Source organism: Stereum hirsutum, assembly GCF_000264905.1.
Source record: "Stereum hirsutum FP-91666 SS1 unplaced genomic scaffold STEHIscaffold_2, whole genome shotgun sequence".
In the NCBI taxonomy this organism is placed as follows: domain Eukaryota; kingdom Fungi; phylum Basidiomycota; class Agaricomycetes; order Russulales; family Stereaceae; genus Stereum; species Stereum hirsutum.
This window is the reverse complement of record NW_006763132.1, coordinates 2,892,677-2,917,244: the sequence shown is the minus strand read 5'-3', so window position 1 is coordinate 2,917,244 and position 24,568 is coordinate 2,892,677. Positions and strand designations below refer to the sequence as shown.

Sequence of the window (24,568 nt, the reverse complement as noted above, 5' to 3'; positions counted from 1 at the left end):
GGAGGTGCTACTGGCAACGATTCTCAGAGCGCATGTACCACACCGAAGTTGCATCGGCTTGCTTTTTATAGCCGAGCTTGTGAGAGACATGGAGTCTCAGAAATAGAGATGTATAGAACCACCAACATCGCACACTGACAGCTACTCACTCCTCTCCATCCGTACTCGTGTTCTCAGTGCCTTGAGCTTCTCAGCGGTTGGGTACGCTGTCTGCGGATGTCCGTTCTATGTAAAGCTCGCGGTGTGGGCGGTACAAGTATAGCTAGGGGTGCTCAGACTGTAGGAAATCAACTTTCTGCGTTCTCACTCGACCAATGCCTGCCGTCCTCGTCCACCCCATCCCTCACTGGACTCCTGCTCCTGTGACTAAAGAGCCCCGTAAGTATTTGACTAGCTTTCTGAGGATTTATACTGCAGTCGATTTCCCCAACACTCATAATACTGAGACATTCAACAGTCAAATGGGCAGAGCTCGAAGTCATCGATCTAGAGAAAGCCAAAACCATCGAAGGGAGGGCTGAACTTGTGGTCAAAGCGCGTGATGCGATGCACAAACAAGGATTCTTCTACGTCGTCAATCATGGACTGGAGAAGGCGCAGGCTAGTCTTTATCCTAACAGACTTGGGCCCTGGACGTATACATCGGTACTCATTTGCTGTTTGGTCAATGACAGGCGGAACGAATTTTCGATATCGCCGCTGTACCCTTCGAAGGTGTCCCTCCTGAGGAGATGAAACCGTATGTAGCAGACATCAAAGCAACGGGGGAATACGAGGGCTACAAGCCTATGCAGTACTGGGTAATTATTTGATCTGATAATGTAGAGCTTGTATCTGTCGTCGCTGATAATCACTCATAGCACATTGACAACGGTATTCGTGATCGCCTGGAACAGTATAACTGTGAGTGCTTGCCAAGTGCTTGCATATTTTGACTGAGTTACCTTACTTTTTTTTATCACACAATATACTTGGTGTATAGTCAACCGCAACGTGAATTACAAGAAACACCCGTCAGCATTACGCCCTCTTTTGCCTGAGATCCAGGAATTTGTCAGGTTTGACCATGAGAACGTCGTTCATGAGATAGAAAGGTCCGTGGTCGAATAATAAGTGGTTAGAGCTCTAATATGACCCTTTCTCCTTCCTTCTCGATTCCGGAAAACAGATTGCTTGCCCTGGGGCTCGGGCTTCCAGAAGATACACTTACAAAGATCACATCTTTCAATAGCGAAAACAACGGCTACTGTACGTTTTCAATACAACCGCATAAATGCCGATAGCTTAAGTATGGTGCTTGTTGCGCAGTCCGTTTCATGATGTAGTAAGTATTGGTTCGCATGCATCGATTATTCCGACAGACTAAGGTGTAGTACGCGCCACACTAGTCATCCTCGTTCTAAAGAAGATGAGGTTCAAAGCCGAAATGTCTGGCTGAAGGGGCATACCGGTTCGCTTCCATCATTCAGTTCCGTTACAGTTGACGTGACCTACAGTGTATCAACCTACTAGATATAGGGGCTCTGACCGTATTACACAGTCAACCCGTATGTGCATTACAAGTTCGTAGGTACGAAGATGGTGAATGGTGTTGGGTGAAGCATATAGAGAACGCCTTGGTAAGATACCTTTTCGAAGCAGATACTCCGTGCTGATACACTTTTCCCTGAGGTTGTAAACTGTGGAGACTCCATGAGTATGATCAGTGGAGGCTTTTACAAGTCTGCTGTTCATCGAGTAGTACAACCTCCGTCTGGTTGGTCATCTAGAGTCAGAATAAGTATTCTGGGCTCCTATCACTGACCTTTTCTCCGATTGCATAGACCAACACGGTTACCAGAGGCTCGGAGTGTACTACTTTTGTCATTTCGATGATGATATACAGCTAGGACCTCTCAGAAGCCCTCTGTTGCAACCCACCAGTGCAAGAACGGCGAAAGAAACCGCTGAGGCAGCGCCTCCTATCGTGAGAGAATGGAGGAAGGCTAGGGTTGCTGCGTACGGAACATCAGAGCTTAAGAAGAGCGCTGAGAAGGGCGTCGAAGAAGAGTTCATCGATGGGATTCGTGTCAAACATTACTCATAAAGGGCCAGAGAAACGAGGTGACAGATATCATGACTCTCTCGATCGACGATGCACATAATAAGTAGTATGAAACTGTATGATGATTTCGACAATGCCACAGGAGCTGAATGAATGTGCTGGCTTTAAGAAGTGTGTAATTGTATCGTGGTCATGCCAAAGAAATGGTAGAAATAGTCGCGTCTGTGAAGGTAGTCCGTGAGCACATCAAATCCTCTCCAATCAAGATGAGACATGGCCGGGCGCTAGCGAGATAAGTATCCTGCGTGTCACTTCTGCCACTCGAGGAGAACCTCCGGTAAGTTCTGGAAGTCGGTAGAGGCAGAATTGAAGTCTAGAGAAGACAGAGAATAAGTGAACACATTCTCTCCTCGAATCTGGAGAGACTTTACCATCTGGGATGGCGGTGATGTTGTCTCGTCTAAGTTGGAGTATGTGCCTTGACTCATTCGTATATTGTGGCCAAGCATCTATTTTTGTATAAGTTCACGATGATAGTAAATTTTGAAAAGCTGCATACCTCCAGGATTGAGATCGTGTACAAAGTCGAGATAGAAGTCCTGCCAAGTTTCCGCAAACTCGGTCTCGACACTCGCTACAGCCGGGATTGGACCGAAGAGTAAGGGTAACTCGGACGCATGATAGACTAACCTCGGACGTGCTTATTAAGTATCTGTTTGTAGATCACGGAAAACAAGAGGCTCACCACCTAGAAATTCAATGTTTCCAGGTATCTGCTCCTGGAAGCTGTACGCATAGACCGGTTGCAAACCGGCGGCCTGCTCTACGAAGAGCCGCCTCGGAGCCAAGAAGTACGCATCACCATACCATGCTGACGCCCTGTCAAACAAAGAGTCTCCAGTATTAAATGGTGCACCAAGGCTGGTGTCGTCAGCGGGATACAAGGCATTGTTCTCCAGGAGGACGTCCGAGGTAACAGTTGAATTATCGATGATGGTGGAGAGCATGAATTTATCAAGTGCAGCATCCTGGGCGGATCCTGAAAGTCCAAGGTTCATGACTGCGATGCTGAAAAGTGACCCGTCGTTCAACTAGAGGGCATATTAGCATTCAGTATAGGTCACAGAGTTTTCAAAATGACGCAGCTCACGTTCGTTCCCATTATGACGGGAATATGAAGGAAATCACCGGCGAATATCTTCTCAGACGGCTCAACAGAGATGAAGTTCCCAGCTGCAACTGTTGGCTCCCAGAGCTGACCATTGAGCACGTCAGTCATTAAGGTATTGGTGATGTTCATCAAAGTCTGTGGGAGAGGTCACAATATCAGTTACACTGTAATGGATCTTGAAGCAGGATCAGGCGTGCACCGAAGGAAACCTGTTGTAAGCATTCAACGGAGGAAGATCCGGCCTCACAGGAAGTAGCGTTCAGCAAAAGATCGTATGGTTTTCCAGGTTGATCATAAGAACTGGGCGGCGGTGCCGTTTTGCTTTCGTAAGGCACTCTTAGTTAGCACAGGATAAACGGGATCTTTGAGGCATAGGGCTCTTACAACGGTCCAGTCGCTGAGTTCATGATGGCACCACGGAAGAGCGAAGAGTCACCATATAATATATGTGTTTCGACACTCCCAGCTCCTGCCGACTTCGCCAAATGTAAGCACATATGCACAACTATGATGCATTTACAGGCTTACCTGTCCCCATATTGTGACCTACGCGGAGTATTAGACATGATCGAAGCATTTTCTGTGGAGAGCAGCCTACCTTCAAGGGATCCCCACCGAAATGTGATATATTGTCTTGAATGAACTGTAACGCCATTCGCTGGTCTTGGATGCCTGCGTTCAAGTCTTCGACGGGCATATCGGCACTGGCCAACTGAAAAAACGTCAGATACGAGATAGACGCTTGACCTTGGAACTTACGAAACCGAAGGTATTGAGACGATAATTTCTATTGATGACGGTCACGATTAATTCGAACGGGAGAGATGACTCATTGTAACTGAACTGATACTTACATAGAAACGAAAATGATAGGCCTTCCGGTCGCAACGCTCCGGTTGACAATACCTGAGAGATATGTCAGAAATGGAAAGGCAAAGAAGAGCATCTGCCACACACCAGTTCCATCATATGTCGGGTCGGACGCAGTTCTACGAAACATGACGGCTTGTCAGTGAAAGGGGACTGAAATAGAGTTCTATCCAGTCCAGTACCCCGTATTGTAGGATCCACCCTTCAACGGTCACCTAAGTCAGTAATCATCGCTACCATCAATGCATGATCAACGCGCACATGAATCCATACGAGCACAGGAAGACCTGCATCTACCGAGGTATTCTCTGGACGCCACACCTGCACCCGGAAGATTAAAAAATAGACTGCTAATATAAACAGGATGCTCACATTCAAGAACAAGCAGTCCTCAGAAACAGGCGCACCGAGGTTTACTGTACCGGTCAACTCAGAGGTCAACGGTTGCGAGCATGCGTTACCAAACGAGTAGGCGGTCTGTATCCCTTCAGAGAATTCGGCGATGGCCCGTGGGGCCTTAAAGCGCATGGAACCGATGGGTGGTAGGGAATAGGGTATACCAAGCCATCGATCGGTGCCGTTCTTGCTCGAGGATACGCCTTCGAATAGCCCGGTGGTCAAGTTGACCTGGGGCCCCGAGGCATACGCACAGTATGTCCCATAAGTAATTAATAAAAGAGACTCGAGTAAACTGGAGCGCATAGTAAGGAGCAGAGACTAGAAAGAATGAGACAAGGTCGAGTGCGGAAGTTGAATGAGCATCAGAAGAGACGACGGCTTTTAAAGAAGAAAAGCCTGCGTCTGGACTTCCTTACGATAAGCTCAAATTACATCTCAGGCTAGTAATTTTAAAACAACTGAACCGAAAGACCCTAAGGACCCAAATTTACAGCTGATGGACTGTTTCTTTTGGGCCTGAAAGAAGGTCTCCGGGCAACGACATCCTTTAGAGTGAAGATCAACACGGAAAGGGGGCGTAGGGCACGCATCTGGTTCGCGGTGTGAGTCCGAGCATAATGAATGGAAAAAATAATGGGACGTACTGCTGTGTCGTTTGCACAGGGTGTCGCTGGTCTCAGAGATGTGCTCAGCGGCGTGCCCTACTTGATATATACTGTGGGTGCAGAGGGATTCCGGCAGATGCCGAAGAGAAGCCGCGGGCAATGCCTGCGGAAGCCATGTCATCGGGTTGAATTTCAAACTACCTTAAGTGAGAAATGACAGTATGAGAACAAACAAAGTGGAAGGAGCACCAAAGAATAACACGGTAGGAGGGACGAGCTTCGGGACACTTGACATGGCGGAGGTGGCGACAGGCTTCGCCGTAGCCAGAAAGCTGGCCCAAGCGGAGACAGTTGCAGGCTCTGCAAATACAGTGCCCTGTGTTGCAGAAGTCCCGACAAAGAGCTCCGTCTCAACACGAGGAACATCATCCGCTAGATTGGCATTCTCTCCTCCTAGAGCAGTTGGATCGCCTTTCGTGTCCGTGGTGATAGAACCTGTGGCGTTTGAGTTGATAATGAAGTCGCGGAAGAATACCAGCGCCTGTTGAACCATCAGTGGATCTAGCTCACCACAGAGGAGGGAGTAAACAGAGCCTACTGAGTCTGGCTTGAAGTTGGGTATCATGTGGCCTACTCCGTCGAAGAGGGCGTACACAACACCGCGCTCCTGATGAACGATACCTGCGATATTGCCGTTATCGTCTGTCCAAGGAGTGGATGGTTTGCGGGTAAATCCCCGAATGCCCCCAAATATCGTGTTCTAAGATCAGTCAGAATCATGAACACTGCTGAGTGTGCCTAAAGTACTCGAACCTGAATGAGAACTGGGCAGGGGATGGTCAGACATGGGATCTATCACGGGAGTCAGTTGAAAACTAACTTTCGAGACCAGTGTGATGTGCTATGGCATTACTACCACCAGAATATAAGACGATCTCGACGTTTTGAGAGGAGGCGTTGGCGACGAAATCGGCGAAAAATATCCTTGGTCTGTTTTGATGAGACTTGATGGTAAGTTCATGGAGAGGATCGACTTACTCGTCACCTACACAATGGGTTAGAGCATGCCGCGTGAGTGGGTGCGGCACAGGGGGGCGTACTAGGGTCTCCGAACAAACTGGTTGATCCGAGTGCTGTCGGTCGTAATCGTCAGCATATCGTATGAACGTCGTATAATTGATCTTCTCACAGATGTTGGTAGTTGAGCCAAACGGGTAGACGGAGGTCGAGACCCAGTTCTTGCTACTTGGTGCATGGAGCGCGTTACGGACTTGGAAGGCTGAAAAAAGTATGATACAATGCAAGCTTTGGTTGCCGTACGAGGGATGTACACACAATTGAAATATGGGCCGAGATCAAAGATAGGCTGAGCCTTCAAGACGTTGGAGACATCGAATAACTATGGACTACGTCAACATATTGGTTTTTTGGTAAAATGTAGGATAAACGTACGTCGAACGCGCCGGAGGCTAGAGAAACGGTTAGATCAGCGAAAACCACAAGTGATATTGATTTAGGATGCACGTACTCCAAGGTGAAGAGAAGTTTCGCGCATAATCGATCATCTCATCGAACAAAGAACACCCATAAGAGTTGCTCGTGGAGCTCGGGATGAAGCTAGAGCTCTGTCGTTTGTCTGGGAAGGCAGCATGATGAGAGGACCTTCTGTCCAGAGTAGTGGTACTGCTGTTTAATGAAGCCGGGGCAGACTTCCAGAACGAGGAGCGCCGGGATGGTGTTTCAAAGACTAAAAGAGGATCCTGCTGTGGGTATGTGAGATTGAGATCAAACCCACACTGGTGTTGCCTATAAACAAGATGCATGCGTTGTGAATGTACTCTGATAGGTCGCTGAGCAGGTCAACCTACTGTGTGACGAAAGACTGGAATATGTCCTGGTTGTAGTTGATCAACTGGGGGTAGGACTCTAGGATTGATATCTGAGCGAAACAATGTCAACCTTGCACAACGTCGAGAACAGTGCGTTTCGGACGAACGGTGGACAAGTGAGGGGAAATCGTTGTATCGAGCAACCCATTGCCGATAGCAACCTTGCTGAGTTTGACGGGTGGCGAAGATGACGACCAGATCGCTTTGGCAATATAGGGCTGTTGGAGTCAAAAACAAGTTTCAGCAGTTACGACTTGGACAAATGGTCATCGGGCTTACGATGTAGACGCCGGCGTAGTCCTCACCAGCCAGAATCAAGGGCCTGGTCGCAAGGCTCGGGAATATCTTGACTAAATTTGATAGAAACCCAACCTATGAAGATGAGCATCAGCATATGCGGTCTGGCTTGATGGGTAAACAAGACCACCCACAAAATCGGCGCCCATATCGTCCTCATCGTTGACTGTGCCGCACAAAACGGTCCAGTGAGTACCAAGCGCGAAGTAGATCTGAGAAGACGTACTATAGCCGTCAGATTCGCTCGTCGAGAAGCCAACACCGACTGTTATCGTCAAGTATAAGATATTGCTCAATTCCATCGGAAAAGCCACCGTACCAGGTTGGTCTACATAGATCAAGTCCACGAGACCGGTCCAGCTCACTATATTCTGCGTAATGCTGGTTTGGGACTGATAGACCATCGGTCCGGTCTACTAGCAATGTTAGAATAGGGATGGTGACCCAAAGGAGATGAGTGGCTCACCGCAGTCATGGCGGTAAATAAGCTAGACGACCCAGGACTGGATGAAAAAGTCAATATATGCGTACAGATATCAAACACAACACTCACCCGCCACCGCCACCCAACCAGATCATCCATGGGCTGAGTTGCAGTTGTGTAGAAGGCGCCGTCAAAGAGCCTGCGTTTGTCTCGAAGCCCCAGAAAAAGAGTGTATTGTTAGGATGCGCCGCGCGGTTAACTGGGATATTTCCGGCGAAATTTCTCGGAAGTGGGAAGGTAATGCTCGGGAGACCATCGGTGACGAGGTAATCTGTCTCGCAAAACAGTGAGAAACCGACCGGGGTTATCAGAGACGGAAAAAGACAGACAATCTTGCCATTCAGTGTCGAATCCACCGGAAGGCATGTTGCCATACACCTGAGGGAAGCTTCCGGGTGGTTGGAAAGGCTTACTCGGAGATGATGTAGGCGTAGCCACGGATGTCGAAGAAGTGTTGGAACGCGACATGGTACTTGATGGGGACGTCACATTGAAGGATGATGTCTCATTCGCGACAGCAGTAGAGCTCGAAGCCGCAATCGCATGAGGCAGCGAGAAGAAGATATGGCCCACCTGCAAGAGGAATGCCCTAGTCAAACCACGGCGGAATTGAAGCATCAGTCAAAAGCCGGCTCAGCGTCCAGGGCAAATTTTGATGACTGTCCATCGTATTTGTATGGTCGAATGGTACACTAGCGGCCTATAAAATGCAGACACGTTAACAGCGCAGAAAGCTAAACATGCGGTGAGATCGACGGGCATTCGCTTTTGTCGCAGAAGTGCCGTCAACGTCGGACTTCAACTGGAAGATAACACGGATGAAGTCAGTCTTGGCAGGCCTTCAAGAATGGCTTTGAAGTGCTATTGAGAACCATCATTCAAAAGTAGCATATGCATGCTGCGTTATTCTAGGTAGTCGGGAGGAAAATATCTGAGCACACTAGGAACGAAATTATACGCGGTGACGGAGCGGACGTCGTCGGAGAAACTCCTGCAAGGCACGGCGAGGCCATTAATGGTTTGAGCCCACCAAGTTCCATTAGAGCTACCGTTCTCAAGCATCGAGGGAAAGGAAGAACGAGACATTTATGAGTGGTGAGCCAAATCGAATATGTGCTCTCACGCGAGCGGTTCGTGCGAAACACGGGTGACGACAGGTATGGTACAAGTTCAACAGCACCCGAACTGTCTGGAACACAAAATTAGGCTGGATGGTAAGGTCGGAAAGCTGGTACATACCCGGCAGAAATATCAAACACCGAGCATGCTTTTCTTCTGACTTTCAAGACATGTACTCGTCACCCTCATTGTCCATCTCTTCATTTGCGAACAGGTCCAGTCCAACATCCACTCCTACTTCTACTTCCTCGTCCACGTCGTTTGTAGAGGTCTGCTGTAGATAGGCAGGGGCCGTGACTATGCCTATGGGAGAATCGATGGAGGGAGTCAGGTCCACAAAGGTGGGGGGACTGAAGTTGTCCCTCGTAGGGGTGGGAGGCTCGCTGTTGTGCGGAGATCGCTGAGACAGTGCTCGTCCGGGGCCTGAATTGGACGGTCGGGAAGAGTCGCAGGGAGAGCCAGAAGGTGAAATTTCGTGATTGGGGAGGTGGTCCTCCTCGGATCCATACGAGTAAACCGTCAGGACGTCCTTCCTGCTCGTCGACTCCTCTTCTAAGGGAATTGAAGCGGCCCCGCCAGTACCAAAATCGTCAGTTCGGCAAGAAACATCAGATACTCCGTCCCCTACGCATATATCCACTCCAGGTGGATTGCAGCCTACACCATGCCTCGTGTGGTTCGTATTTAGAAGCATATACGTGTCTGAAGAGAGGCGCGGAAGCGGGGAAAGGTTCAGGATCTGTCCGAGCAGATTCCAAGGGTCTGGAGAGTCTAAGATACTCCCAAGTAAGACAATCTCTGTAGTGGAGCCGAAGGACTGGTCGGATAAGACAGATGAAGTGTCATAGGTGGGTATATATGCAAGCTCGCTTTCCAAAACTCGGGAGTTCAAAAGCGAGTACCATGAAGACGAAGTATAGGATGGAGAGAACAAGATCGAATGAACATCGTCCGGGTCTATCAACTGCTGAACAGGCTCTGAGGGCGAGATGGATTTGGTTCTCTTCGTGGATAGACTCTGAAGACGAGGTGAAGGTGGGTAAACAGAGTATGCTCGCACTAGGTTGGGAGCGACATCGTGCTCAGAAGGGGCACATTCGGAGAAATCAGGTAAGGCAAGGGATAGATGGTCAGACCTAGACCCACGATCAAGATTGTCAGAGTCTACGAGGTCAAAAGGCGAGCGGCCGAGAACGAAAGAGCGGACGGTGGCCACTGGGGACTCGGAGCGAGCGCCTATCGCTGCAATAGGAGGTGGGAGCGATTCGACACGGGCGACTACGTCGAGGGGAGGCGGCCACTCCTCAGATGTTTCAGCGCTGGACCAGTACTCGGCGTCGTTTGATCCATCGTCGTTTTCGTCAAGTTTGTTTCCGATAGCTTCTTCATATTCGAGGAGGACTTCATCAGAGATAGGCTCGACTGGTGTGTCGTCAGGTTCCTTGGTATCTTTCGGTAAGAGAACACGTCGGTACTTCCATGCATGGCACGTGAGATGTATCTGAACGAAGATACCTTCAAGTGCTGGTATCGGGATCGACTGAAATACCATGTGCGGTGTGAGGTTTGGATTTTGCGAGGGCAACATAAAACACGGTACCTTGATAGATGGGAGGCTGGGGATATGATCGGTCCGACGAGTATTTTGTTCCGCGGTGTCCAGGGCCCAAGATTCGCTGCTTTGAAATGGTGATAGGCCGATCAAGTCGAGCTTCAGCAAGCAACATATATTACCCCTGGGAGACAGAGCTGTATGCAGAAGTTGAGAGCGAGTGAGTCCAGCAAGGAAAAGGATGAGCTCACGTTCAGTGCGGTCTAATGCCTTTATCACTCTGGACGTCCTAGCAACCTGCTTTCTCGGGGCGCCCGTTGCGGTTTCGTGAAACGGCACCGTCAAAGGTTCTATCGATGGCCGTGGGGAGTATGACTTGGGAATAATAGGGGCAGCGTGGGCTAGATTGATGTCTATCGCGGTTCTTGTAGACAATAGAGCGCGTCTGGTGGTCGTCCCGATGTCCTTGCTCAGAATTTCCAGTCGTCGTCGACCGAAATGGCCCTTCTGCACTCGCCCTTGAGTATCGCGTGTACGAGCCTTAGCAGCGTTGCTGAGGACCACGACATGATTATGAGGCTAGTCCCGAACACGGGGATACCACCGACGTAGAGGTATTTGGCCTCACCGCTTTCCTCATGCTTTTGAAGCGTTTGATTGCGGAAAGGTGACTCTACGCTGGTGCGGCTGTCCCAAGTTGCCCAAGGCTGCTGTGTTGTTGGGAAGAAAGTGGCACCGTTCCTGTTCCGTTAGGACAGGTCTTGAGACGAGCTTTGTCAAAGCGTCACGTCACGCCTCTTCGGTGGCGGTGGCGTCTTTTTGCTGGGAGCCGTCGCTCGAGATTTTTGTTACGGTCACTCGTCCTCCATCACTCTCGATTCCCGGTGTTTCCCGGTCATTCCGTCTCGTTCCGGCCTCTCTGCCTGTGTTGTGCAGTGCTCAAATACTGAAGTACTGACAAGTCTGAACAAACAAATGTGGGCTAGCCTGAATACGGCCTACATTCTTCCACCCGTGTGAGGGATTTAATCTCGAGCCACGGGCATGCCGTGCTCGTTCTTTCCTTGAACGCAGGTGAACGTGGTGTGAGGTTTAAACAAGTTTTGTGGCGTTTTCGCCACAGCAAGGGTTGCCTGTTTTTTTTTTCAGGGATGCTTGGACAAGAAAGCCGGTAAAAAGACGCATTATAATCAGTTGGCCAGCGCTGTTCGATCCGAAGGAACAGGTCTGGCCCGGAGGGCGTGGAATGATGACGTGGCCCATCTTGTTTTGCCTTGTTTTGTCAACACCAGCAGACATTTTCACACGGTGCCACTTTCTACCAGCGTCCACGATCTCCAACACGACGTCGCATTCATACTTCTTCAGTGCTTGTTATTCTACTCATAAACACCTACTCTTGTGACACTGAGTACACTGTGCTGAGTGCGCTGTGACGCTATGGGTGGAGCGAACTACATGGGGTATATTTAGCTTCCCTTGCGTAACGTGTGTCTTGATTGTCTGCGACGATATAAATGAACTCAGTTACTCACACCGATAAAGAATAGAATAGAAAAGAATACATACACGGGTATTCATAGGCAAACGCCTACGGACCGAGCCCGTACCCGACTACGTCAAGGAAGAGGTTGAGAAGGTGCGTCCCAATACGGGACTCCGTACAGAAGTATCTTGCACTTCTTTGTCTATATCACTCATCATCCATGCTCTGCGTGACTGCGAGAACATGGGAATGAAGTGCCCCCATGACGAAGTCGCCCTCGTTATAAACAACGAGGAAGGGCTCAACGACTTGCCCCTGAACTTCTCCAAACTGTCTAACTCCCCATCCTACTACTAACAAGTACTTGTGCTTTGTCACCAATGAGACTTTCGCTTGCGATCTGGAGGTCTCTCTACGTCTGCTCATTGATTCCTATTACTTTCGCTTCTGGACCTCAAGTTAACCTGAGAAGCGGTGTATTCGAGGGTCTCGTAGCTGGTCAGGGTACTGAAAAGTTTCTAGGGATCCCTTTCGCTCAGCCACCCGTTGGATCTCTTCGTTTTAAGGCACCTGTTCCCATAAACCAAACGTTTACAGGAGTTCGAAATGCCACGGCATTTGGTAATGCGTGCGTCCAACCGCCCTCATCCAGTTTAGGTGCTCCTATTGGAGAGGATTGCCTCTTTCTGAACGTGGGTCGCTCTCAATATACTCAATTTTGATTCGCTTACAACTGTTCGTGACAGGTGTGGAGGCCCGAGAATACAAGCACCGATGCTTCCTTGCCTGTTCTTGTATGGTTCTATGTGCGTAAATGTCACTCGTTTCGTCCAGTCGTGCTGTGCTGATACAGAAATCGCCGTCAGGGTGGCGTATTCAATACTGGGTGAGCAAGTTATTTAGATTGATCGCGGTTATGATGAGTCTGAATATCATTATCTCAAAGGGCTGCGTCCAGTGAGGAATTCGATGGGACAAGTGAGTTCATTTCCTCATAATGGAAAACCACCGCTAAGTGATCCCCCAGTCTTGGTGAACCGCAGCATCGAGATTGGGAAGCCCATGATATTCGTCTCTACGTAAGGGCTCGACATTTTGTCCCTGGAACCTATCCTCATCGTCCAGCAGAAACTATCGCGTGAATACCTTCGGCTTCGTGAGTGTACCATACGTAAAGTGCTCTTAACCTCGTCTCAAAAATGTCTGCACAGCTTGCGAGCGCCAGTATGGCCGTAGAAGACCTCAATAATGGTCTCCAAGACCAGTCAGCTGCACTCAGGTTCGTCCAAGAAAACATTGCTGCCTTTGGAGGCGATCCCTCAAAGGTTCGAGAAGCAAACAAAATCGGATCCTGTCCATAGCTGACAAATCACCTCAGGTCACCATCTGGGGCCAGGTGCGATATCTAGAGCTCGAAACTCTGACTGTGGCTCACTTCGATAATAGTCTGCTGGTGCTGGAAGCGTTGAGGCTCACATTGTTTACAACGCTTCCGCTGGGCTGTTCCGTGGCGCCATAATGGACTCCATGACCGGTCCTTTGTAGGTCCCCGCCGTTCTTTTGCTTTCTGGTCACACTAAACTCTTCTATAGCAAAAACTCTCCAGCACCCAGTACTTATGATGCTCCAGGAAAGCCTTTTTCACTCATTTTGAATACGACAGGATGCAGCGCAGGCCCTACGGCCTTTGCATGCTTGCAGGAGACACCAGCTGAAGTACATATTCAATCGTTATGACGTCCATTTTTGTTGATTTAGACTTGTGGCCAAACCCTCAATTTGGCAATTTAGCCCTTGATCAACTTCAGCAACGCCCGAGTAGCAGCGACACTCAACAACCAATTCTGGGAGCCCACTGTTGCCCCTGGTAGCTTCTCTCCTGTTCGGGCTTCTGAGATAATTGCGGCGGGGGACTTCCTCCACGTCCCAATGATCGCAGGAACGAATGTGAGTAGTAGAACGAGGATGCGATTTCATGCGAAATGCTGACGTCTGAATTTACCTAGCTGAACGAAGGAAACTCCTTCTCTACCAGCCTTCTCGGTCTCAACCTCACTGGATCTGCCCAGGACGAAGCCTTCGACAACTTCGTCCGCGCCACAGTAATCAACCAGACCCTCATTACCTCTGATGTCCTGGATCAGTTTCACACATTTTACCCAGCAAACGATCCGAGCGAAGGTGCACCATTCAATACCGGTGACTCGTTGTTCGATCGCGCTGCGGCTTGGTACGGAGACTTTATGTTCCTGTCTGCCCGGAGACGCTTCTTGGATGTCGCGGCCTCCCTTCAGCCGACATTTGTGTATCATTTCCGGGAGTTCATTCCTGGGAACAATGTGACGCTTGGCGGTCGGTTTTCTTTGAAACTGAACCGTGAGGTTAGAACTAATGCCGATTTGTTGACTCTAGTCGCTCATGCTTCAGAATTACCGCTCATCTTTGGGCCAGTACCTGCCGTTGCAGCGGTGGAGGATGACCTTGCCATCACATGGAGGGACTTCTACATTAACTTCGTGAACGATCTCAACCCTGGCCGTAAGGTTTGTTCGAGAGCTACGCGGTGACGGGTGCTAATGCGCTTTCACAGCCGCTTGGCCACAGTTCACCAACGAGACCAAGCAGGTCTTGCAGTTGAAAAGAGATAACATCACAGCTATTCCTGATGGTATGTTTGCACGTTCTATATGGTATAATATTTTCTAGTTTCCTGATTGACTTGACAGATTTCCACTCCGTGATGACCGACTTCGACAACTCGGCCTTGGTACTAAATGAGTGGCAGAAGTGAAGGAGTCACGTCGACTGCTATATATGAACTTCAGAAACTTTGTGAGGATCTGAATCGTGCCGTTTGTTCCTCACAAATTCCTCGATTTAGGATAGGGCCCACAAGGGCAAACCACACTGCCGGCCAACGTTACTGTGGCGCAGTAGCTTTCTCGCAACTTTCTCAGCGCCACCACAAGACATCTGCGGCAACCTCACCTCTGCGCAATCATTGCGCCTCGAAGTCGCATATCCTTAGATCTTCTTGTGTAACCTATGGGGCACTTGACTTTCTACGACAGTATAAATATACTTCCGGGGTATTAATAAGTAAGCATTCCCGGACCGGCCCACTTCGAGGGAAAGGCTGCGAGTATTCGCCCTCGTACGAAAGTCCATATAGAAGTGTCTTTGAACTTCTCGGTGTATATGACTGGCCATTCATGCTCTGCATGACGGCCAAAGCATGGGGACGGCGTGCCCCATGATGAAGTCGTCCCGCTATAAGTGGGGATGAAGTCAATGAATTGTTCCTCAACCCCCAACTGGTTGTCGACATCCCCGTCTTCTTTCTTCGACATACAGCATCCAAATGAGACTGCTGTCTGTGATATCGAGTCTCCTTTCTATCAACTCATCTATTCACGATGTTCTCGCTTCTGGGCCCCGAGTCAATCTAACCATCGGTGTATTCGAGGGTCTCGAGGCTAATGGTGGCATCGAAAGGTTTTTAGGGATCCCCTTCGCTCAACCACCCGTTGGTTCTCTTCGTTTCAAGGCCCCGGTTCCCATCAACCAAACGTTCACAGGAGTTCAGAATGCCACGATGTTCGGAAACGCATGTGTACAACCACCATCATCAAGTCTGGGGGCACCTACCGGTGAGGACTGTCTTTTCCTAAACGTGAGTCCTGCAAAATACACTCCTTGTCAGTTCACTGATGGGTGCGAATTGTAGGTATGGAGGCCCGAGAATGTCAGCACCGATTCGGCCTTGCCCGTTCTTGTATGGGTCTATGTGCGTGAAGAGAGATTCTCCGTTTGAATGATCGAATGATACAGAAGTTTTTGCTAGGGTGGCGCTTTCAATACAGGGTAAGCGATTTATTGGACAGATCAGCTCCAATGCATAATCAGCCTCTGCGTCCTCGTCTCGTAGTGCAGCCTCCGACCCAGAGTATAATGCGACAAGTAAGCAGATTCTTTCGTGCTTCACTGTCGCTTTGAACTGACAGATTTCCAGTTCTAGTACAGCGGAGTATGGAAATTGGCAAGCCCATCATATTCGTGTCTGCGTAAGTGTCGAACACCCTCGTGGATGAAAATAATACTCATCGTCCATTAGAAACTACCGGGTGAACACCTTTGGTTTCGTGAGTACACTTACTATAACATGTATCGTCATTGACTGCGTTTCGCTGACCGTAGCATAGCTTGCGAGCGCAGATATGGCCGTCGAAGACCTCAACAACGGTCTTCAGGACCAATCGGCCGCACTCAGGTTCGTTCAAGAAAATATTGTTACGTTCGGAGGTGATTCCTCGAAGGTATCAGAAGCTTATGCAATTCAGTCTTTTTTCCGTACTGACCGCTTCCACTAGGTTACGATTTGGGGGCAGGTGCGACACATTTAGCTGGACAATTGAGCGTCTCTTACTATTTCAAAATAGTCTGCTGGCGCAGGAAGTGTCGAAGCCCAGATTGTTTACAACGCTTCCGCTGGGTTGTTCAGAGGCGCCATCATGGATTCCATGACTGGTCCTTTGTAAGAACCTTCCCAACATGGTTTGCCTTGCCATCTCACTTATCTCCCCATAGCAAAAGCTCGCCTCCACCCAGTACTTATGACGCTCCCGGAAAGCCTTTTGCACTCATTTTGAACGCGACAGGATGCAGCGCTGGCCCCACAGCGTTTGCATGCTTGCAGGATGCACCCACTGAGGTAAGTACAAATTCCAGTCGCTTCCTGTTGATTTCCACTTTTGACCAAATCATCATCTACACTCTCTAGTCCTTGATCAATTTCAGCAACGCACTAATTACTACAACACTCAACAATCAGGTCTGGCAGCCTACTGTCGCCCCTGGCAGCTTTTCTCCTGCTCGGGCTTCTGAGACCATCGCGTCTGGAGAGTTCTTACATATTCCTATGATCGCAGGAACTAATGTGGGTAGTAGAACGAAAATGCAATGTCATATAAAACGCGCTGACGTCTTGATACTACCTAGCTGAACGAAGGAAATTCCTTCTCTGCCAGCCTTCTCGGCCTCAACCTGACGGGATATACCCAGGATTTAGCCTTCGACAACTTCGTCCGCGCCTCCGTGATCGACCAGACCCTCATTACCTCCGACGTCCTGGATCAATTCCATAAATTCTACCCAGCAAATGATCCAAGCGAAGGTGCACCGTTCAATACCGGTGACTCGTTGTTCGACAGAGCTGCGGCTTGGTATGGAGATTTCATGTTCCTCTCCGCCAGAAGACGCTTCTTGGATGTCGCGGCCTCCCTTCAGCCGACATTCGTGTATCATTTCCGGGAGTTTATTCCCGGAAATAATGTGACACTTGGCGGTGAATTTACTAGTTAAATTGAAGTGTGAGATCATAACTAATGACGAATTGTTATACCCTAGTTTCTCATGCTTCGGAATTGCCACTCATCTTTGGGCCAGTACCTGCGGTTGCAGCGGTGGAGGATGACTTTGCCATCACATGGAGGGACTTCTACATCAACTTCGTGAACGACCTCAACCCTGGTTGTAAGCTCTGGGTCCCTTCGAGTTATGCAGTGGCGTGCGCTAATTCGACCTCACAGCTGCTTGGCCACAGTTCACAAACGAGACAAGACAAGTTTTGCAGTTGAAAAGAGACAATATCACGACTATCCCTGATGGTGCGTGTGCGCAGTCCATATGGTCGTCACAGGCCTGACAGACTCGACAGATTTCCATTCCGTGATGACTGATTTTGACAACTTGCCCTTTGTATTAAATGAGTGGGAAAAATGAAGGAATGAGGTCGTCTGATCTTGTAAATAAACTCGTCAGACTCAATCCGTCCCTCGAGATCGTGTTCGATGCGAATACAAGTAAAATATATCATTGAACTGATCCTGAATTATTATTGTGTCGTCTCTGTCCGATTGCAATATAGTGACTAGTATGGTAAGTATGTGACCCATTGTTCCGACAACACTATCAAGTAAAACAGAATAAAACATCTACAGATTTATGTTATACTCCAACGCGGTCTGAGCCGTCACTCTGTAGTATCTCCTGTGTGCCCATTGCCCTCCGGAACCATCACCTCCCTCGCTAACTTCAGCGCCTCGACTGCAACAGCTGTAGTAACACCTACATTCCCCGCCATCTGCCCCACGCTCGGGAACTTATAATACCAGCTATCCGTCCAGCTCCCGTCCTTCTCCTGTGTCGACCTCAACCTCTCTAGATCAACACTGTCCACTAGTCCGACGCTCGCGGCGGCATAGATGCGCATCGCGATGCAGAGGGCATCGCCGTGGGCACCGAATTTGTTTAGGATACGAGTACGCAGGAGCGGAGCGAGACGTGTATAGAGCTGAGCAGCGGCAGTAGCACTTGGTCCCGAGCGGGACATGGGAGCTGAAGAGAGGGTGTTGAGGAGACGGGCGATAAAAAAGAAGAATTGCTCTTCGGTGGCGTAGTAGCGTGATCCGTGCGTGCAAGCCGAATGTATTAGACATTGTTCGACCCAGTTCACCGTTGGTGCTAGCTTTTGTTCGTGACCACGGCCATATCGGAAAAAGAGGGCGAGGACGTTCGCACAGACGACTGGGTCTGTTAGTGTAGAATGACATTGCATTTTAGTACTAAAATTCGTCTATGCCCAGCGAAAAGGAATATGGAAAACGAGATGTTCGAAGTCCAAGGTCCTGGAAAAGGGAAACGTGAAAAGATCGAAGTGGGGCTAAACCTACCTATACGAGGGCGTGTGTGATCGAAATAGGTCTGGATGATTCCATCTCGGTTACGGTAGGTGAGCATCTCGTCCATGACCCGATTCCGAAGCTCATCGGTGATATTGGGTACCACACTGAGACCGAGGGAGGTCGTGTCGAGGTCAAATCTACGCCCATGAGTGTGCCGTTAGGGTATGTATATAAAAGAGTGCTATGGGCCGGGTTTAGAGGAAGACGGATCGGTGTGGACTAGCACTCACGGAAAAGAGGCGGTCACAATTAATTTCATCTCGGCTGCTAAGAAGTTGTATTGAGCTTCCTACTAGCGTGATACTCTCGAACAAGACTAGACAAGACTCTCACCTCGAAAGAAGTGAAACTTCCCCTCCGAGTGCCTGATATCGTCCACCAGGCTCGCGTTGTGGGTAGCGTCCAGGATCAAGAGCTGAGAGAAATTCTGAGGATAGCTCTACATGAGCGACGCGAAATAAGGCCTCCATAGAACTCTGCAGAGAGTACGTACCTCGTCGACCACGACTCCCCTGTCTGAAATCGTCTTCAATCTCCTCGCATTCTCCGTCAAGAACCATTCTGCCCTGACGATTGTATCTCGATATCCATCGGCGCATCCGTTCGGCGATCGAACGACATGCTCCTTAAAGCCGACGCCGCTGTCGATGTCAGAAACCACGAGCACGTAGGCCTCATTCTTCGATATGTCACATTTTTCACGCTTGGACCTGGCATGAGAGCGGAGGGTGGAATGTGGCGCTACGGCTTTTGTGGGAACGGGAGGAGGCAAACCAGGCAGAGCAGATTTAGGAGAGACCGAAGGCGACGAGGACGAAGAGGGTAAGACTTCGCAGACATCGACAGTGAATGCTGTAGGGTCGAGTTTACTACTCAGCCCTATACGGCCATAAAAGTAAGACATGTTTTAGAAAGAGCATGGTGTAGAAGAGTGTAGAAAGGTCAGCGTACCTTTCATCTCAGGACGAGGTGACAGTGAGCAAAGAGAAGATGAAGAGAGCAGAGGATGAGGAGGTATCAAATAAGCCGAGGAAAATGTGAATGTATATAGGCCGGAATTATACATGCACAGGGGTGAACTCCCGATTTCATAAAGCGCATCTCATCAAACGATTCAAGGATCGGGTTCCTTCCTTCCTCGGGACCATTAATTCATTAAGTGAATCTCAAATTGGAGTACAGGGTGTGGCAGTCGGTTCTCGAATAGGTGTGGGCCATGGTGTACGACACTACAACAAGTTGTTTAACCATCATTCAGAGGGTATAAGCCATCCTCCGGAGCCCATCCGTGAATGATGAGATATGAGAGACATGGACCAGCTCAAGAGGAAGAAGCAAGTTCAGCCTCGGAGGATGTGAATTTTCGAAGCCGTTTCATTGAGTTGAAACGGCGACCTAATTGTGGTCTCGAGTAGAGTTCGGGGCCCTTGGTCGAAGAGGCTGGAATAGTGGGGCCGGTTGGGACGGGGCGAGCGTAGTGCTGACGTAGGATGAACATACAGTGTAAGCTAGAGCGGGCCCGAACCGAGGATTTGTGCCGAGGATTCCTTCTCTGAGAAAGGGAGTTTCTCACGATATGACCGAATATTTTGGGCATGTGTTAAACAAGGGCGTGAGGTGTGTGGGGTTGCAGAAAGACCCTACAGGAGCTTGCTATCATCTTCGAAAGAAAATCAGGAGGCTTGAATAGGAGAAGAAGAAGTGTTGGGGGCCTGCCAAGAACTTGAGTGTGGCCCAAGTAAATGACTGGAGACTGTTCTTCAAGGGTCGAAAGCGTGCCCCATAGCATCCGAAGTCAAAGGTATCCTCGCACATATGGGTATGTGTATGATAATGGTAGAATAAGCCACTTACGGGCTACTGCTCTTTCAAATCCCGAGTCGTAATGGCCCTTGCTGCGGGACCTTGATGTCGTCTCCTTCAAACTTTGTCATAGTCCTGAAGACTCAACATCCCCTGTCTTTCCATCCTCTTGACGACCTGCTCCAGCAGCACAGATACCACCGCGATCAGAGCCGCCACGATTCCCAATCCTGTCAATACCCATGCGGCAGCAGATGATGCGAGCTGGACAATAGGTTGCAGCGCAGTGACGACGGCGCTGAAGGCGACCAGAAATCCCAAGACCATACGGCCTTCGCGGAATTTTCGAAGGAGTGTCCGTGATTCGAGAACGACGGCTCTCGTACTCAACCTAACATCGCCAAACAAACAGACGTACATTCATCAGTGGACACATCTCCCGGAAGTAAAACCGTTCTTCGTAGAGCGTACCTTTGTGACGGAAGCATATCCAACGGCCACGGCGCCGGACTGAACAGCTCCTCGACGAACACGTCCCTCACCTGGAACATCCTACTTTCAATCTGGAGCACTGGACTTGGTGCATATGAGCTATTGGAAGGGTCTTCCATCATCACGAATTCGTCGTATATAGAGCCCATAGCTACGAGTCCGGCACCTTGTTTCGCGAAGGCGCGCCACACGGTCTTTACTTGCGTTCGGCCTCGTGCATTCAGGTTCACCGTTGCCTGTGTGAAGCTTGTTTGTATCTGCCAGTCTGAGCAGATCGACGCAACAAGATAGGACGCGTCAAAAACCCCGCAACATAGGAGTGGCTAGGTGGTTATGAGGCCGCGTGTGCGGGTACTCACCGAAGTAGATATCGGGGAAGTGCCACCTCCTGAAGCGGTTAACCACAGCTGGCCAAGTCATTGCTGTTGTTGTTCCGTGCAGAGCATCGTGGACAGATTGAGGGAGGCTGGGGTTGATAGCGAGACGCCACAGGGCTACCAACGGCAATACAAGGGTAAATATCGACATCTTCAGGGTAGGCCACCAGACAGCTGGGGGATCTACGATGTAAACGCATAAAGAACGCACTATCCGGAGAAGCGAACGCGCTCAAAAATGTGCAGGACATATCCTTGATGACCTCAATATCGGGTTCGGCGTAGTGTTCAGTCAACGGCACTATTATCAGCGTGGCCAGACACGACAAGGAGCGGGAACAGATGAGCATGAACTACAACTTATCGAAGCAAGACGGCTTACCGAGTGAGTCCCTCATCAAATCAGTCACACTCACCATATACGAAGCCACAGCCGGCTCAATATACAGATCGTCTCCATTTAATCTCGGTGCTGGTCTTCTCCGGGCCCTCTCGTCGAGCATGTCGAGCGTCACGTCCCAATTATGTCCATATACGGTGAACTCGGCGACTCTGTCGGGTTGGAGGTATACACCTGTCTGGGCGACTTGAGCACGGACACCACATGGTATGGCACATAGGATTCAAGAAGAGATACATACCTGTCTAGATGAAGTGATCGGTTTTCCAGTATGTTGTCTCTGTTTGACAACGTATTGATTATTGACCAAGCCGATAGCGAGTCGGGACAGATACGTACGCCAAAAAAGCTTGTTTTCGATCTTTCATTATGTGTCTGTGGGGATGTGTGGCGATCAGAAAGAGGATAAAGACACACAAATCCACTATAACATACCGGCTGAGCTGAAGGCTGGATAGTTTGCAAGCGAGTCAGGTACCGCCATTGGGTAAAACAACTACAATAGCTCTTACCGCTTGCAACTACAAATCACAGAATATCGTCAGCAAAGCGCAATCTCTCGTCTGACGAAGGAAACTCACATCTTCACGGTCTTTCCGACTTTGGCTTGTCATCGGCGGCATAAATGTCTCCGTGTACGCGCCTAAGTCCGAAGGAGTCTGTCTCCGTGGGCGAAATGAATCCTAATCACAAAGCAAGTATGAGACCACGGACGTTCGCTTATAATCAGTAAACTCGTACCATCGGTACCGGAGGAAAAGCCACGCCCGGCGGCGGGGGGATAGGTATCGGAGCCGGTGCATAACCAGGACTGGGAGGTGGCCAATATCGAGTTCCGGGCAAATAAGGAGGTTGAAAAACCCTACCCTCACCGTCCACATGGCTGTAAGCCATACCCTCACCGTCGCGTCGGCTATAAGGACCCGTTGACGGGGCGTAACCTGGCTGCGTCGTACCCCAAAGGCCAGGAGCGATATCCCGAGGAGGTATTATAGGTATATGGCCGTCATGACGGTCTGGGTCACGAATTTCTGAATCTGCTCTACGCCGACGAGAGGCAGAGTCGATGGGGTAGACAGTGTCGCCGTCGGTAGTAGGCTCTGCAGTGACACCGAAAGAACGACTTCGTGGGCGACGACGTGAGGATCCGTAACCACTTTGGCGAGGGATTGCAGGTGTTCGTGAGTCGTATGGGGCGCTACTATGGGGTGCACGACTCCATGCATCGGCCTCTATGTAATGCCAATGAACTTCAACCTGGGATGCTGAATGGAAGCCAAAAGAGTAGCTCACCGTCAAACGAGTTGCGTCTACGATCATCCGCATATCCCGAAGGTACGATAGATTCGCCCCCATACACCGTCCTCGGACCCCTCGAGCCCCGTCGGGTGGATCTCTGGCTTTGTTCATCACGACGTCGAACCGTGCTGGGAAACGGTTGCCCATGCGGGTCAAATATTGGGGCTCGCATAGGTGACCGTACGAATGCTCCAGTGCCAGGGCTGTCAGCCACATAAGACCCGCCCCAACCTTGTGGAAGGACTGAAACAGAATAACCCCGACCCTGAGTTTGGATCTCTGTGGCCGCCCTCTGATTCGCGACAGGTTCTCGCCGCTCATCAGTACTGGTCGAACCGTCCGGAGATTCGGAAACTTCTTCCACTCTGACAGACCGTCCTGTAAAGAAAAAGGTCGGGATACAAGAAATGGCAATAAACAGGAAAGCACGCACGATGTTCGCGCACTGGGATAATTGGCATGGACGGCATAGGCGGCGGCGTGGGTCGACTGACCTCCTCAGACCCAGAACCCGCATCGCTCAACCTAGGCGGGATAACTGGCACCATGTCGTCTTCCGGCCGTCTGCCCTCGTCCTCTCCTCGATTCCTTCTACCTCTGCGCGTACGCCTACGATCTCTACCGTTCTCCTCAGAGTCCCGGATACCACCATTTCCACTCGAAGCAGGAACGTGAACTTCTAACACGCTGTGCTCTGGACTTGGAGTCTGTTCGTGTTCGCGCTCGATGGTATTCACGTTGCTTTCTTCGTCGTCAGGAAGTGGGATCACGGGCGCGTCATCGTCACCGCCGTCCTCGTCGTGGGGATTGGCGTTGCCATTCGCGTTCGTGTTCGCGTCTTCGGGCGAGATCCAATCGAGAACTCGACGCGCACCAGAAATCATCGTAAACCTAGTGTGTTCGACGCGTTATAGGTGCGAGGAAGCAGAGGATGAAGCTAGCACGTCGTGGAGATGCTCGTCACGCTCTTGCGAGAGATTGAGAGAAAGAGAGTGGGCGCAAGAAAAAGCACGAGGGTCAACGCAGGCTCCCAAGGACGTCGGCACTAGCACAGTCCCTTGGAGGTTCGGTTGTGAACGTTCATGAATGCTTCAAGCCCATCAGATCAACAATCAGACAGAAAAAGAAAAAAGAGCTAAGATAAGCGCTCAGGGGGTTTGACTCTTCCATACCATGAGGCGTTGAAATCGACGACAGCCATCATCCACGCTCGACCTGGGTCCTGAATATATAGGAACGTTAACGTCGAGAGCCGTGGAAGCGCTCGCCGAGTCGCTCTTCTGGTGCAGGTAAATGGGCGTGCAGAAGTAAATATTGCTAGTCATGGTGGTGAAGGATTCCGTCCGTACTAGTTGACGAGCGAGGAGTACATACAATAAGATACAATATTTAAATGTGGTCCTCGCTGTGGCACAACTGGCGAGTGCTTGGCGCCCAACGCTCCGGACCCGGTCGTTGCCCCGCAACAGGGCGCTTAACGAACTTGTGTAGCGCGCCACCCAGGGCCACACATTCACTATTCAATCCTGCCTGGTCAC

The 24,568-nt window shown here is 50.0% G+C and overlaps 8 protein-coding genes across 8 annotated transcripts; 3 read left to right on the top strand and 5 right to left on the bottom strand.

Annotated features, from left to right (window-relative positions):
* Positions 1-314: 314 nt before the first annotated feature.
* On the top strand, positions 315-2,086 carry STEHIDRAFT_108006 (Clavaminate synthase-like protein; the record flags this gene model as incomplete). Its single annotated transcript, XM_007300113.1, has 10 exons — positions 315-378; positions 458-645; positions 675-800; positions 861-903; positions 983-1,094; positions 1,169-1,248; positions 1,541-1,547; positions 1,571-1,619; positions 1,642-1,756; positions 1,824-2,086. 10 exons carry the CDS (start codon positions 315-317, stop codon positions 2,084-2,086), a joined length of 1,047 nt encoding a protein of 348 aa, XP_007300175.1.
* A 266-nt stretch (positions 2,087-2,352) lies between these two features.
* Positions 2,353-4,787, bottom strand: STEHIDRAFT_91585 (alpha/beta-hydrolase; the record flags this gene model as incomplete). Its single annotated transcript, XM_007300112.1, has 15 exons — positions 2,353-2,417; positions 2,476-2,553; positions 2,604-2,729; positions 2,790-3,135; positions 3,195-3,350; positions 3,425-3,536; positions 3,600-3,691; positions 3,744-3,761; positions 3,814-3,927; positions 3,975-4,002; positions 4,070-4,121; positions 4,173-4,204; positions 4,268-4,287; positions 4,347-4,406; positions 4,458-4,787. The coding sequence occupies 15 exons, from the start codon at positions 4,785-4,787 to the stop codon at positions 2,353-2,355; spliced, it is 1,629 nt and encodes a 542-aa protein (XP_007300174.1).
* Positions 4,788-5,291: 504 nt separating this feature from the next.
* STEHIDRAFT_49038 (alpha/beta-hydrolase) lies at positions 5,292-8,227 on the bottom strand (the record flags this gene model as incomplete). The annotated part of the gene is made up of 16 exons (XM_007299250.1): positions 5,292-5,630; positions 5,688-5,849; positions 5,903-5,913; positions 5,970-6,073; positions 6,257-6,368; positions 6,425-6,488; positions 6,542-6,558; positions 6,618-6,895; positions 6,958-7,028; positions 7,086-7,196; positions 7,258-7,350; positions 7,410-7,441; positions 7,502-7,540; positions 7,595-7,688; positions 7,960-8,030; positions 8,089-8,227. 16 exons carry the CDS (start codon positions 8,225-8,227, stop codon positions 5,292-5,294), a joined length of 1,737 nt encoding a protein of 578 aa, XP_007299312.1.
* Positions 8,228-9,041: 814 nt separating this feature from the next.
* STEHIDRAFT_137150 (uncharacterized protein) lies at positions 9,042-10,409 on the bottom strand (the record flags this gene model as incomplete). Its single annotated transcript, XM_007300111.1, has 2 exons — positions 10,394-10,409; positions 9,042-10,327 (listed from the first exon to the last, which is right to left on the bottom strand). Exon 2 carries the CDS (start codon positions 9,570-9,572, stop codon positions 9,042-9,044), a length of 531 nt encoding a protein of 176 aa, XP_007300173.1. The 5' UTR covers positions 9,573-10,327; positions 10,394-10,409.
* A 1,887-nt stretch (positions 10,410-12,296) lies between these two features.
* Positions 12,297-15,014, top strand: STEHIDRAFT_91584 (alpha/beta-hydrolase; the record flags this gene model as incomplete). Its single annotated transcript, XM_007300110.1, has 15 exons — positions 12,297-12,608; positions 12,663-12,722; positions 12,783-12,802; positions 12,863-12,894; positions 12,944-12,995; positions 13,045-13,072; positions 13,128-13,241; positions 13,295-13,312; positions 13,363-13,457; positions 13,509-13,632; positions 13,708-13,863; positions 13,923-14,268; positions 14,329-14,454; positions 14,507-14,584; positions 14,643-15,014. The coding sequence occupies 15 exons, from the start codon at positions 12,297-12,299 to the stop codon at positions 14,705-14,707; spliced, it is 1,626 nt and encodes a 541-aa protein (XP_007300172.1). The 3' UTR covers positions 14,708-15,014.
* A 263-nt stretch (positions 15,015-15,277) lies between these two features.
* On the top strand, positions 15,278-17,620 carry STEHIDRAFT_108002 (alpha/beta-hydrolase; the record flags this gene model as incomplete). Its single annotated transcript, XM_007300109.1, has 14 exons — positions 15,278-15,589; positions 15,644-15,703; positions 15,761-15,780; positions 15,845-15,876; positions 15,929-15,980; positions 16,031-16,058; positions 16,119-16,232; positions 16,287-16,304; positions 16,356-16,450; positions 16,504-16,627; positions 16,748-16,852; positions 16,915-17,260; positions 17,323-17,448; positions 17,505-17,620. The coding sequence occupies 14 exons, from the start codon at positions 15,278-15,280 to the stop codon at positions 17,618-17,620; spliced, it is 1,548 nt and encodes a 515-aa protein (XP_007300171.1).
* Positions 17,621-17,803: 183 nt separating this feature from the next.
* Positions 17,804-20,078, bottom strand: STEHIDRAFT_118508 (uncharacterized protein). Its single transcript, XM_007300108.1, has 6 exons — positions 19,611-20,078; positions 19,153-19,538; positions 18,993-19,086; positions 18,890-18,926; positions 18,648-18,796; positions 17,804-18,507 (listed from the first exon to the last, which is right to left on the bottom strand). Exons 1-6 carry the CDS (start codon positions 19,615-19,617, stop codon positions 17,948-17,950), a joined length of 1,233 nt encoding a protein of 410 aa, XP_007300170.1. The 5' UTR covers positions 19,618-20,078; the 3' UTR covers positions 17,804-17,947.
* A 207-nt stretch (positions 20,079-20,285) lies between these two features.
* Positions 20,286-24,032, bottom strand: STEHIDRAFT_118507 (uncharacterized protein). Its single transcript, XM_007300107.1, has 13 exons — positions 23,464-24,032; positions 23,025-23,408; positions 22,473-22,963; positions 22,313-22,414; positions 22,244-22,252; positions 22,167-22,181; positions 22,071-22,106; positions 21,973-22,011; positions 21,714-21,909; positions 21,543-21,632; positions 21,314-21,448; positions 20,934-21,219; positions 20,286-20,853 (listed from the first exon to the last, which is right to left on the bottom strand). The coding sequence occupies exons 1-13, from the start codon at positions 23,912-23,914 to the stop codon at positions 20,580-20,582; spliced, it is 2,508 nt and encodes an 835-aa protein (XP_007300169.1). The 5' UTR covers positions 23,915-24,032; the 3' UTR covers positions 20,286-20,579.
* Positions 24,033-24,568: the final 536 nt, after the last annotated feature.